This window comes from Penicillium subrubescens, assembly GCF_028828155.1.
Source record: "Penicillium subrubescens strain IBT 31985 chromosome Unknown utg000003l_segment0_segment0, whole genome shotgun sequence".
Lineage (NCBI taxonomy): Eukaryota > Fungi > Ascomycota > Eurotiomycetes > Eurotiales > Aspergillaceae > Penicillium > Penicillium subrubescens.
The window spans coordinates 698812-713102 of NW_026643153.1; the positions used below are offsets into that span (position 1 = coordinate 698812).

Here is a 14291-nt window from a genome sequence, read left to right on the forward strand (position 1 = left end):
CTTCGTACCAACCGTGGGGCCGTTTTATTCTTAACGAGATAGGTATCGGGGAGGCTCGAATCTGCTGCAGGACTACCAAGACGGGCGCCCCGTGCAAGAACTCCATCAAAATCCAAGACATCAAGGCTGGCCAACAGCAACTAGCAAATCTTGTAACACGATCACTCGACTTCTCGACTTTACGACCTATTTTATGTGATATTGCAAAAAAATTTCTCTGTGCTAGATAGCACCGGCAGCGACAGGTAAACCACGTTGGCCAGAAGTGGTATGAGGCCGTGGCTCGCAACGCGGAACAAGCGGGTTATATCTCCGAGGATGCTTCTGTCGCATTTGATACGGATGCCAGTCAGAGCCAGCGGCCCACTCTCACGAGTCCCTCAGAGTGGGAGATTCCCCGTAGGGCTACTCGTTAGAACGAGGAGAGACAAATGCTACCGGGCCGTGACTCTGTTCCTCTCGAGCTATTAGAAAGGACAGTTCGATACGTTACGGCATCGATGCTGCGCACCGATAGTGTTCTGTGGTGTATCTCGTCGGCTGAACCAGCCACTCTATCCGGGTTGAATATCGGGGCGGGGATGCAACATCTGGAACTGCATAGTCTCACTCGTAGCGACGAGGTGTCTCTTATACATTGTCTATTTTGTCTGGGTGATGGGGAAGACCAGGCGGATGAGAGCGTGATCCTACGTTGCAAAGAGTGCCGGGGATTAGCTTATCTAGGCTGCGTGGAGGCGTGGCTGGAGAAGCGCGAGGTGGTATCTAACGTGTCCTGCTGTACCTGGTAAGTCTCAATTAGCCTCCCCAGTTACTTTAATTGCTTATACGCCGTAGCCGAAGGGACGACGCTCTGGATGCCCTGCTCCGCCCGCCGAGGACGATCACGACAAATCCCGACATAGACGTTGAAAACGCGAGAGTATATGTATCTCCGGTGGCGGAAGAGACGAATACTATCGAAAACCCTCGGCGGGCCGGTTCGGCCCGTCTCCCGGCGCGGTCAGGGTTATCGCGCCGCAGATCAACAATGTCTGACGCGAGACGCAGTGTCCGTCGGTCAGCCCGTCTGGCTAACCTAACTCCTTCGCTTCGACGGTCGTTGCGTCTGAACCGATCATAACCACAAGGTGGTGCATACGTCGGTGGTGGGTAGATGAATGAGTGTGCGAGGTACGGAGTCAATATTCATTCGCAATGTTTCCTTATATACCTAGATAGTTGTTAGATGACAATCTATTCTGGTCACCGCCACGAATCAAATTGCGCTATATATGTGCGAGAAGACTAGTAACACGCACCCTTAATAATTCATTAAACTTTGGTGATATGGATGCGGAGACCGGGAGATTTGTGTGTTCGATTGTAGACAGTCACGGGCGGGCAATAGCGTTGAATAAGACGAATCAGAGCCAACTGGACGCCTGCGGAATATATAGAATGTTAGTATATATCATACTTGAACGGAATACAATGCAATTACCGTCCGTGCTCTTCGCGCCTTCCTATCAAAGCCTTATATGCTGCAGAGAGTGCAGACCTTGTCCGAATGTTATTGGAGAGCAGCTTTGACGTCCTTATATGCCCCTGGTGAGACTGGATCGGATGGAACCCCGTAGAAAGCCCGATCCTCGTTCAGCGCAATCGTAGCATAATATGTCGATGTGTGAGACAGACCGGTAAAGAGGCACATTCGGTGTGTCTGACGAGCGAACTGCTGGCGGCAACCACAGGGCACCACGTCGCTAGGGAGGGCTGTACCAAAGGGTCAGCGTTGTTCCTTGGATGATTAATGACCACTTACCTGCTTTATCGTGAAGAAGCGCCGTCTTAGTGTTCGCACAATTGTCATTATGAAGCATAACATGATAGTCTGGGCCGTTCGGGCCGAGCATGCGAAAGGATTCCGCCTTATTGTCTTCCCAACTGACTAGAATGCCCCCGGGGTATGGCTTCAACTTGATGCTGTGCGGCAGATATCGTAGTCGACGTCCAATCTGGCGTATGAATTTCATTTCAGCCGGTTGAGACGTCGGATGTGCTTTGAACATGGATGCAATCGATCGAACCAAGAGCTCTTCCACCACATGGCAGCAGAAGAACGGGGCGTTTGTGTCGGCGAGGTTGCTCGGAGACTAGGGCCGGCAGAACGACCGGTGGTGCGTATAAGCAAAGTCCAACCATCGGCAATGTATCTTGAGCGTACCCTGTCCCTTGTCAAAGTATACGTCGACGTTGCCGGCCGAGCCTCGGACGTAGACTACCTGAATATGGTTGGTGAACTTCAGCAGAGCGAGGCAGGCTCGCAGCGCTCGGTCGACTGTTCTCGCGAATGTGGTGTCCGGGATGGTGCAGGGCTTTGCATCCTTAAACAGCTTTTGCTGTTCCTCTTCGACGGTTTGGATGGGGCAGTGGGCACGCAGTATATGCCACAACGTGTCGGGCAGGCGTGCCGGGCGCTTGCCGAGGCTGTCCCGGATGGTGTTCGTGGTCTGTATGCATCAGTTATCAAAATGTGGAAATGTCTATACCCGTGAACATACCTGGTCATTGCTTCTCTCGCTGTAAAAGAATTCCTTATCAGCTGACTCACGCAGCAAGTATTGCCAGACCCGACGCACCGCGGGTGGCTCTAAAAGAGGGCCTATCATCTCGGCGTCGGCGGAACGGGCATGCTTCCGCAACAGATCGAGAAGTAGAGGCAAGATGGTGTCTTCCTGCTTGCGTAGAGCTTCCTCCCATATCTGTTGTACTTGGCGAGCCGCATTCCGCCAGGATGCCAGTCCGCAGCGGTCGCGGCAGGTGGTCAAAGAGGCAAAGTTGTACGCGAAGAGGAATGCGCCGCCCACGGTGGAATTGGTCAAGGTGATTCCATTGTGATAGAGGTGACCTCGCAGCTGGGGATCAAGAATTAAGTCGCCATGTGGTGTGGAAATGATACCGGCAGGGTACGGCGGTGCGTAGCGGCCATTCTCCAGTGCATAATTATTAAGCAAGACTGGTGCTAAATCATGTATATGATTGACCGCCTCTGGGTCCGCCCTTCTACTGATACCTTACCTTTTAGGCAAAATCACGTGAAAATCCCTGAATCTTAGTCATGTGATCATTCTCTCTCCTTAATACTTGGCCTCCTCTACCTCCGTTTAGGATTATTTCTTCCCTTTTCCACCCCCTTCCCCCCTCCTAAGCTAGCCTTAATTCTGCCTCATAACTAAGCCCTTATGAGTTAGATAGATTATTGTAAACGTGAATTTGATAAGCCCTTATGAGAGATTATGTGGCTACTTCGAAAGTACATAGTTTAATTGTGGAGAAACGTGACTTGGTCGTAAATTCTGCCAGTAAATCTTGCTTAATAATTATGCACTGGAGAATGGCCGCTACGCACCGCCGTAGGCAGGGTAGGTGAGCCCGCGAATGTCCATCGTCGTCAAGCGGAGCCAATTCACAAACGCGTCTAGCGCGACTGGTCGGCCTGACTTGGCCCGCCTCGCGCCGATCACCACTGCCACGTCCCTCCTCACATGGTAGCGGAGGCTTGCCATGTCGAGGGCAGGATCGGTCCACTCGATCGACTTGGTTTTCTGAGACGGTGCGACAGTACAAGAAACCGATGCGTCTGTGTGCATGTCAAACCTCCAATTGCAACCACTTGCGGCGATACTCACATTGTAGCTATTTCGAGAGAGAACCAGGACCGCCAGCTTGAGACCTTCGCCGTGGCGTCCCACAAGATGGTCGTGGGCACCGTGGACATCTTTGGTTGAGAATCCCATAGCTAGAGCATTGATGGGTAGTTGCATGCATGGATTTACGATCGTGATTCTGCCGGTCTTTTTTTCGTACTGAATGAAGCCCAGTGCGCGTCGATTCTCACGCTCCGCTGGCTGGTCGGCAAGGGTTTGATCGGGAACAGTGATTGAGAGATGGTCACTGTAGTCTTCCAACAACGGCTGGAAGCTCTGACGGTCAAGATTGAATCTTTCTATGATGGCGTCCTTCCTGCGTTGATTAGCGTTTGTCCAGCGGAAGAGGCTGGCACGTACCAATTTTGATACAATTCCCGAAAAGCATCTGCTGGCACCCAGTCTTTGACGTAGCCGGGGGAGATGACGAGAGACACCACGCGTCGGGGCGCTCGGTATGTAGTGAGAGTGAGTTTCTGACTCTGGAGCAGCTCGCGTTTAAGCTGCTCGTTCGCCTGGGCCATCAGGCTATCATCCTCGCTCGTGTCGGTGTCGTGATTGGTTGTCATTCTTGAATGTTGCGTAAGTGATTCAAAGTGAGCTGGTTTTGGGAAGAGAATTGACTGGAGAAGGGTGACGGTTTTTATATTCTGACTTTCATAATAAACTCAAAAGTCTCATTTGAAACGTTGAGCAACGGTGATCTTTTTCATCATTGAGAAACCACAGTCTAATGATGAGGAGCAAGTGTAACTCACTTACTCGAGATTGCCTGTCGGGTTTGACCCGCGAACGCTACAAGATTGTTGGTGGTATGAAGTTGATGATCAACGTTGACGGCGGGGCATACTCTTTGCTGGTGGTGCAATAAGCGTCAGTGACCATGTTCGGCCACTGCTTTCCTGGTGCCCGCTCAACATTTAGTCAACATGTATGCACTTTGGTGCTGCACTTACTGCTGGCTGAACCAAGAATTCAGAACTGCGGTCGTTCAAGTGATTCTACTCTGAGAGAAGGAAGTTGCTCGTCCTTGGACAAGGCTCACCATAGAGGATTTCTTTGCCTCTCTTCACTGTGACCCGCATACTGTTTACAGTACAAAGGGAGATGAACTGACTATGATTATTCTCACTAAGCATGAAGCGCAATAAAGATTGTTTGCTGGTGCTGTGTAGGGCTAACTCGCCCGCTGGACCATTCTAGAAAGCGCCAGAAAAATAAGAATTCCCGGGCCCTTTTCTAACAGTTCCTAAGCCCGGTATTGGCCCCAGGAATTCAATGCGGCTTCTAGGAGCATGGTAGATTGTCTTGAGGAGCAGACCTGCTGGGCCCCGGGAATAAAGAAAGGAGACCAGGATTCGTCGTGCAGGCCTCCAGGAGCCTTGCCGATTCTAGGAACATCTTGTCTGTTTCCTTAGCGTTACCTGATGAGGGTTGCTCCATGGAAGATAAGCTTGATAAAAATCTCTAACATTCCAAAGATTTAGCTCAAGAACGGCAAACGGCGTGGATGATTATTACTCTCGAGCTTTTCCCATGCGTACTCGAATAGAGAACTAACGTAGAAGGGATCTTAGTCTTGTGTGACCGGATATAATACTCTTCAACTAGTGACAGTGTTGGCTAATGAAAAAAAATTAGCAGATTGAGGAAATTGAGATTTTCTACCTGACGTGGTCCTCTGGCCCGGGGTTGTTCATTACGATGACTTGATCTAGTCTGCCTTTAAGGACGGCATACATGTTTATATCATAACAAACTCAAATGAGGAGTAGGTAACCCATGTCCCTCTATCAAATTGCTATTTATTTGAAGTGGAGGCCTACCCATCGCCCGGCTCACTATTAGATTATACCAGTTTAGGCCTGGCATGCTGAGTCCATCGAGGAGAGACACTATCCAAACAACCGTTCTTGGGCATGGATAACGGGTAGAAAGCGGTACATAGTGCCATTCCGTACAAGCTATACGAATGATGACGATACTTTAGCTGGATACATGGTTATTCCTTAGCCAATTGCTATACTGTAGCCTCGGGTAGCCAAAAGAGGCACCTGTCTGCGAATCAGGTCGCCATTGCGCACCATCTTCTCGTCGATCTGGGAATTCTTCAGAGCACTTCCGAGAAACTGACGCTAACATGAGGGGGATTAACTGGGTCGCTCTGTAATAATTGTGTGGCATCATCTCAGGGGGTACCAATCCTCTCCCTCTTGGAAGTCAAAGGCGATTTACTTGTATACCTTAGATAAACTCTAGGCAAATTAGCGGAATATCAAGATATGATTGCTGGCCCTGGCACCACCGGCAAGCTTGACTGCGCTTTTATGGCATTGAAAATCCATGATAACCAATGCTGACCGCAAGCCTTGCCGGACCAGGAAGAATCGTTCCTCCCATCTTAGCATTGCCGGCAGTCGTGATAGTGTAGGCATTATGGACAGCCGTGTTTCTCGCATCAACCGATGAGCAAGTGTCCGTGCGGACGTCACATATTCTCATACCTTGGACTTCCAAGCCCGCCTTCTCTGCAGCTATCGTGGAAACAACGAAAGCCGATCTGCCGAAGTTGATCACAGACCCAAAGTTGAACTCTCCCCATGTTGCGGCATACCTACCGCCCCCGTCAACTGGAATGGAGGAACCTGGAGCAGCAGCCCATCCACCGTGAGAGTCGTCATCAAAAGCTATATACCGAACTTGACCACGACCCAGAGTGAATGTTCTGCAAGCGTTGCCAAGCCAACCTCCTAGACGTCCGTCGGGAGTCAAGCTATTCCATATCGCCACAGTCCAGCTCTGTCCATTGTTGGGAGCTTCGAACCGGACAACATATTTGTACTGGTTTGCGGCCTCGGCAGATACTTCGATGATATTGCTACCATATGGATCGCCAACGTTGCCCAGGTATTGAACCCTTTTCACCAAGAAAGTTGGAGGTCTGAGGGATATCAATGCAGAAGGAGGTGCACTCATATAAGCGATGTTCCAGTTGAACATGATCTGGGACGCGTCTGTGGCGTTGGAGTACTCGCCACGACAGCATGATTGCAGGAAGGACTATGCGAGAACCCAGAAATGGGATAGTATGGTCGACAGACGAATATTGCAAAGCGGAAAGAATGATGTATACGGTACGGTGATATTTTGGAAAAGGAGAACTTTTGACACGATTCGATGGCCTACAAATACTTTAGGTCTTGCTAGCAGCCACTATCAAAGCGGTCTGATGGCACTTCTATGCTAAAAAATAATTTCTGGTACCTCTTTGTTCCGGTACATCAAATCCTTAACTAACTGGTGGTTTAAATATGTAAACAGGTGAAAATAAGTGCAGTGTCTAGGATGAATCAACGATGAGGTCAACGTTTGATATTGCCCGAAATGACGGCCAACGAGGAAATTATTCGGATGGTCCGCAAATAGTTTTGAGGCCAATGTTTGATTATCGTGACAACATATCAAAACAAGTTCTTTTGTTCTCCTAGGCTGATATCAGTAAACGGAACATCGCCGCGCATGAAGTTAATATTTGACACTAAAAGAACATCGGGTAGGTTAATAGCATGATTGATTCAATTATGGCTCTGAAAGATGCTATGAGACTGTTACTGTTATAGAGAGTTTAGCCGTAGAAAAGTTTTGATCAAGGCCTTGTTAGAAAGCTCAGCTAACGTATATAAGCTACACATGACTCGACTGCAGGACACTATGTAATGAGAAGTACTAAGAGAGATTCCGCTGTGAGATTTCTCGTCCGTAGATATCCGTTAACCGCAGGAAAATACGAGTTCCGACGGTATGGCGGTGGAAAAGCTGAGGTTTCTTAGTACCTTGTTAGACTCAAAACACACGAGTCTAGCCTACTGTAGCATAGTGCGTTCTTCACACTACGTTTTCCATCCTCAAGTAAAATTATAGGTATTCTGAAATGAGGCTCTTATAATTCGATAATATCAGGCTGAATGAGGTCTGTCATAAGGCACCTGCAATGTCTGGTGCGACCAATTTCAAATTTGATGACTAGAAATTCTCTTAACAAAGAACGTTGTTTTGAGGAGCCTTAATATTCTTTTTTGAAGAGGTGCCAATTTGGAGATATAAAGCTTCATGAAACGCTATCTTGTAGAGTCTTAGACGTTTTCTCATTATTATCTACACAGAAAGGCTGGAGAATTGGTCAGCCAGAAAATTTAAAACATCCACCCGATGTATCAGCAGTCTGAAATCGATGAAATGGAGCGGGATGTCTTTGCTCATCGCCAGCGACGCTTTCAGTTATCTGCAAGAGTCCACATAGCACATTTTTCTTTTGAACAGAGTTTTCGCAAACGAATGGACAGTGGTCAGAACACCTGCCGGATAAAACGAATCATAACAATTCAAGGTTGTCGTCGATTAATATAAAATAACCATGTCCCCGTCATCGTACCCAAAGCAGACTAGAACACCCGTGTTCGTCCACGTTCACGCGATGGTATCAATGTCTGGCTAGATGTTGATCCAGATTATCAGCTCCGTGCCTAGGACTACGAGAGCCTCATCAGAGCCGCCCTTGGTGGGCTTAGTATTCACAATCAATAGTGGATCGCTGATGTCTACGTAGTGGATAAGGACGGTATGTTAGTTTTAGTGTACAAAGACGTGAAAGATCATCGCTAATTATTATGCTATTTAGACGACCGTGACACTAACCCAGATACTGTGAAGCGATTTTTTCGGTCGCTAAACGAGCGATTCTCCAACGACCGTCGGCCCCCTGATGGGCTGGTATATGAGCGGATTCGTTACTATGAAGGTCATCTAGATGGGCCAATCGATGAGTGGGCTGCGAAGGACTGGTGGGCTATGTTGGAGACGACACCTGGCAGTAAAAAAGGGAAATACCTCCGTGCATTCTTGAGGCATCCACGATTTCCCCAGAAGCTTGATTCCTTGCTGATCATCGGTGGTCTATGGGGAGGAATGCGTATTAGTCTTTTACACAAGCTGCTAGCCATACATTGTGATGAGGTACGTCGCTATCCAGAAGTGCTAAAGCTTTGGCTAATTCCTTACGTTGCAGCCAATCCTTTGTTATTGGGACTTGATTCTCAAGACATTTCTTAAAATTGCGGGCGACCGGCATAAGCTCCTGCCTCTGATGGATGGAGCTACGGTGAAGTTACTCCAATCTCGGGCCCCGAAAGTCTCTCCTCGCGATTATAGATTCTTAAAAGGGAAGAAGGATCGCGCTGAGCTGTTTCCAAACCTGTCGCCTTCACAGCGGCAAGAATTTTGGTAATAGTTACAAGAAATCGACTACCTAATTCCAACTCTGGAGACGTTCTTCAAAGATCGTTCCTATCTCGAGGTCGGCCAAAGCGTCATAAAACAGCTTTATCTATCTGATCCGCACCGACAACTCACCGTTGATCAAAGGGTTAGTGAGTTATTCGATACACCCTTGCCAGTCCTTTATACCATAAGTCAGCAAAGGCTTGGATATGATTTACTAGAATTCTGGCGCTTTAGCTTCCAATACGGGTTTAAGCTAACAGATCACCAACGTCGCAAAGCTCTTGTTAAGGCTTCAAGGGAGTCCACTCCTAGTCTAGTTTTCGAGGAGCCCGGCCCTCCAGACAGGATGCATATATAGGGCCACTTCTGCTAAATTATTCAATCTAGAGGCTTTCGACCTCCTACTAGATTCGACTTCGTACCTCGGACCCGACTTCCCGACCCGGTTGCCTGTGATTTTCCCGAGATAGGCCTGGGAAAAGACGTTGAAGTGGAGAAGCGCTCGGGAAAACCCTTCTCCAATACAGTTGAGGCAGACCGTCATGCTCTATCCGCCGAATCTCTTCGACAAAGTTGGACGACTCCTTAAGTAACGGCAGGATTCCTACGGAGGTCCGTGTTCAAGGCATTTTTCTCTTATCTCATCGAAGAGGGCCAGGAATTCAACTAAGGACTAGCAGTCCATAGTGCCCCGATCGATCTCAACAATTTCTCACGAGAGGTAGTTCGTCCAAACGCAGATGTAGATATCAGAAACATAGTATCAAGAATTGAACATGCACCGGGATCTGCCATCCCAGTCGAGACATTCACGGCTCTACCCACCGCTGCTATTGAGGGTGATCCAGGTGTGACAACTTACCCAAGCCAAGGGCAATTGTATTTCCCTATGCTTATCACGATCGGCAGTGACCAGAAATCGCTGAATTTGCCCGATGACCATGAATTCATGAATTTGTTTCAGCACGGACTGAACCAGCACTATTTTAGTATTACAGTACCAGACGGACGACTGATCTGTCCGGACGAATGCTATACATATTATCTCCGCCATCCGGAAGCAACATTACGTGCGCAATACTATAACGGAGGGCATACCATCACTTCTGAGTCAAATTCTCAGGCGATGTTAACAGGCCCACCCTGGCAAAATGATGCAAGGACCCAGATGAAACAAGCCAAAAATTGGCTGAACGAAATAGCGCGTCAGTGTATTCAAAACACATGATCTGATATAGGCGAGCTGAAATCCTATTTCCGATCGAGTTACTTCCAGGATCAGCTAGAGACACTCTGCAGGCAGTACAGGAGAGCCATGGAACAGAAATCCAGAGGTTTCGCCTGTTGAATCTAGCAACCTAAAGATGTGTCAGGCCAGTCATATTAAGGTGAAAAATTGAGACAACGCGGTATTTTGAATGAATACTCTCCATTTACCCATTCCTGTCAACACGGGCAGTGTGCAGATGAACTTCCTCTATGGTTCTTTAAGGAAGTTTGATACTATTTCGACCTTGAACAGGAATCATCGCAGTCGCACTGTGGGTGATATAGTTATGATTCTCGAGTTATTGATCGTTCACTATTGAGTCTCACATGTCCGCTGAATAATACAGTCTTTTCCTCTTACCCGCCAAAGCGATAATCATCTATCCTTTACCAAGTTCCTTAAATATAGACTTGGAATAGAGAACCGTATCGTATATAATCAAGGCGTGATGTGTGGCCATCTTCATTCCGGTTCTGGTGAATTGTAAACGCACGCTGAGGGCGGGTTTGCACATAAAAGTTCGTATGCACTGGGGTTTCCAAGTGCGAAGAGATCAACACCAAGATCACATTGACCTACCACGATATAGAGGAGCAACACTATATTTTTCCATTTTGTGATGAATTTTATCAGAGCTTTTGCAACAGTCTGAAGATAGAGCTACAAACTTTGAGATAAGTTCCAATAGAAATTCATATGCTTCGCGAATTCTCACAGCTTCTCCCTATTTCAGAAAACTTTGTTCACCCAAGACCCAATATTCCCCGATAGGTTAGACGGTATTCAACTGTGTACCTAGACCTCTAGCGGGCGCCATCACACCGGCGTACATAATAATGCTCTGGAGCAAGACCACGTGCATTATGACCAAGCCTATTCGGGGTAAAAACCGCATTTGAAAAGTACCCGAGTTGTATATTATGTAAATGCCAGCACTAAGAACATTTTGTAATGACATATGAAGAAACTCTACCGTAAGCCTAGTTTTCTCTCCCGATATGACCAAAGTATGAAAAGCGGGAACAAGAGATAGCAGTCTAAAACGCGCACACAGGTATAGGAACCGGGCCTCAATTGCTGCGGTATCCAAAGAGCTGGTATAAAGATCGGTGATGCTCACAAGGAACATCTAGGTAGAAGCAATCAGATATAAAGATTGCAGTAATGGTTCGGTATCAAAGAAAAGTATGATAACAGACAAAGTGCTTCCCCAGATAAGAGCAAGAACCCCTCTATATTCTACCGCTCTTCTGAGTGCAGCATGGCTGCCTTCAAGACACAGCTGGCTCTATGACCAGAGAGAGGAAGCACATCAAACAATGGCTCCAAAGCAGTACAGTAGGAAGGGAACAGTCATGTTCGAATCTGGTTTCGTCTGTTTTGGATATGCGAGTGTTGTTTGTGAAGCCAAAGTTGAAAAGTATGCTGCTCCAAAAAGATGAAGCGCGGAGATGATTATCGAGTCGCAAGCCTGAGAAAGATTTATCTCGTCTGTGTGGAGTACTGTATAAAGAGAATAAGAAGTGAATGATTTGGAACCCATCAGCCACTTATAAATTACCCAGTTAGAGGGCAATTGATTTTCGAGACATGGGAAGTAAATATTGAGTGTGGATGGGGCTAATCATTTTGAACAGCCCCCAGCCTGCGGTCAATGAAATTTTTTTCTGTAGATCAGAGCCTAGCAAGGTGTTTTGGTGATCCGTTTGTCACTGTTGAAGCCCGTCACTCTCGATACCCAAGCGTGTATTTGCGTATTCAACGTTAATAACCGTTTCTATTCAGTGATTGTGACAACTGAACAATTTAAGGAAACCGGAAGGTGATTGTGGGGTGTTAAATTGGATCAATTTAGTACTTGAAGCGTGGTGATATCCTGGGAAACGGACGAGCTTCTCATTCCAGTCTAAGAAGTTATCATCAAGAATTCCCTCGACAGCAATAATGACTCAAGAGCCGACCGACATCTTTGAAGTTTTGTCATCCTACTACGAATCTGAAAGTGTAGGCTCAGAGAGCTCTTTCTTAGCATCTTCAGAAGACGACAACACAGAAATCAGCGAAGATCGCGATTTCGTGGTTTCCGATGGCGAATCCCTGGTCTACACGGAAGGTTCATCAGTCTCCTCTGATGACAGTGAGCTCGAGGAACCAAATTCGGAATATGACGATGCCGCTGGGGTAAGTAGAGCCAGCGAGGTGACTTCAATTTTGAATGATTGTGGGTAATTTAACATTCGGAACAGGTTGGTAAGAAATTTCCCATAAGTGCCATCGCACAACGCGTCATCAATCGAAACGGAGTTCTGGTGACGCAGTATTTGGTTCTTTGGCAGTCCTGGGAAGATTCATATCCATGAGGCTAGGAGAACGGTATGTGGCTTCGTTACTGAGGCCAGCATAGATCAAGTGAAGGGGCTTTCCAGTGTCAAAGTGGGCCACCCAATTTCAAAAGAATCAGAGTAATATGAGGTGGCTCTACCTTTTCTCATTTCAGGAAGATATCTATATTCATGACGGAGATAATCAAACCAGATCCTATTGAAAGTGAACTGGATTCAGGCGTTGCTTTGACCTTTTTCGGGGTTTGCAGCCGGGATAATGGGTAAATATCTTGTCCTCCTGTACCCCACAGAGTTGCCTGGTCATGTAGCTATAAATACTTTATAAGAGGCCAAAAACGATCCAGGTTGAATTATTGTCTCCTATGGGCTTAGGACTTTTGATTCAAAAGAGAGAGATAGAGAGTAAAGGATCGTCGGTAAGCTGTCGTCAGCTCTGGAGGAGACAAGACAGCATAATGAAATGGCGTGCGTACCTGCAAATAGCAGCTGCTCCTATCTTTGGAAAATTCTATCCATGAGACCCGTGAAGTGCAAGTGGGATGGGGCTGGGCACAAATGTTGAAATCTGCCACCTTTGGTTCAACAGGTTGATTTCAGCTTGTCTGTTCAGAAACAGTGAGACCTTTATATTCACTATGAGCCAAGCCCTGCATGCACATAACACAGCCCAGAGCTTATATTGTATTCAATGGCAAAGATGCTCTTGCTTTAGAAAGAACACGGTTCTTTTTTCCCAACTTCACTCTCGGTAAGAGCCGTCAAGAGCTTTTTGAAGGTCAACAATCATCCGTTCCAATCCAAAGCGCCGGTGATGTTGATGACTGAAGAAACCTCTGAGCGGATTTGGTGGCAATTCCATAGCCTATACAAGAGGTGTGTCACTTACAGCATAGGGTAGTAAACACAAATGCTGATTTTCAAAGCTTAACTCAGACGGTCCAGCCAGAGATTTCATCTCCATCGGTCCTTCGGTTTCCGTTTATTTACTCTAAGACGGAGGAGTTGGTCTGGCGATGGGATCAATTAAGGCTTTGTGGCCAGAGTATCGACATTGCTCTAGAGACAGTCGAAATACTGGACGACCAACCAATCAACTGGTCGGACCGAGATCACCAGTACATTTCTGGTGAAGGAAGCACTACGGCGGTGCGTAGCGGCCATTCTCCAGTGCATAATTAATAAGCAAGATTGGTGCTAAATCATGGAAAGATTGACCGCCTCTGGGACCGCCCCCTCTACTAATGCCTGTAAGAGTCGGGAAGCACACTGCGTTCCTATTGGGCGACTAACTCCTAATATACAGCTGACTACGTCGGGCGCTAACCCGAATGGGAAGGGAGAATCCTAACACCCCCCTCGAACCGACACAGGAAGCAGAAAGACTGAAGCAAAACATCCCAATCCAGAACGCGAGCGTTTCGATCCGTCCAATCAGAAGACCCCAATCTGGTTCCTGAATCGTCTGAACGGTTCCTCAGCCAGCGGCTTCGTGAAGCCATCAGCTGCCATGTCCCTTGTGCCGATTGGAGTTGGGCTAATGATACCCCTGGCGGCAATGTCGCGGACATAATGATATCGAATATCAATGTGCTTGGAACGCCTAGAAACAAATGACGTTCGAACAAGATCATGGGCACCCTTGTTGTCCATGTAAAAGGTGATGGGAGTGGCATCCGCTGCATACAAACCCATATCTGCCACCAACCT

The 14291-nt window shown here is 47.4% G+C and overlaps 3 protein-coding genes across 3 annotated transcripts; 2 read left to right on the top strand and 1 right to left on the bottom strand.

The window, feature by feature from the left end:
* Nucleotides 1-6014: 6014 nt before the first annotated feature.
* On the bottom strand, nt 6015-6689 carry N7473_004369 (Allergen; the record flags this gene model as incomplete). Its single annotated transcript, XM_057150309.1, has 1 exon — nt 6015-6689. The coding sequence occupies one exon, from the start codon at nt 6687-6689 to the stop codon at nt 6015-6017; it is 675 nt and encodes a 224-aa protein (XP_057010419.1).
* A 1414-nt stretch (nt 6690-8103) lies between these two features.
* On the top strand, nt 8104-10197 carry N7473_004370 (uncharacterized protein; the record flags this gene model as incomplete). The annotated part of the gene is given in 9 exon segments (XM_057150310.1): nt 8104-8166; nt 8185-8256; nt 8274-8307; nt 8368-8702; nt 8755-8877; nt 8977-9252; nt 9287-9421; nt 9440-9558; nt 9657-10197. The coding sequence occupies 9 exon segments, from the start codon at nt 8104-8106 to the stop codon at nt 10195-10197; spliced, it is 1698 nt and encodes a 565-aa protein (XP_057010420.1).
* Nucleotides 10198-12183: 1986 nt separating this feature from the next.
* Nucleotides 12184-12599, top strand: N7473_004371 (uncharacterized protein; the record flags this gene model as incomplete). The annotated part of the gene is made up of 2 exons (XM_057150311.1): nt 12184-12420; nt 12486-12599. The coding sequence occupies 2 exons, from the start codon at nt 12184-12186 to the stop codon at nt 12597-12599; spliced, it is 351 nt and encodes a 116-aa protein (XP_057010421.1).
* Between the last annotated feature and the right edge of the window lie 1692 nt (nt 12600-14291).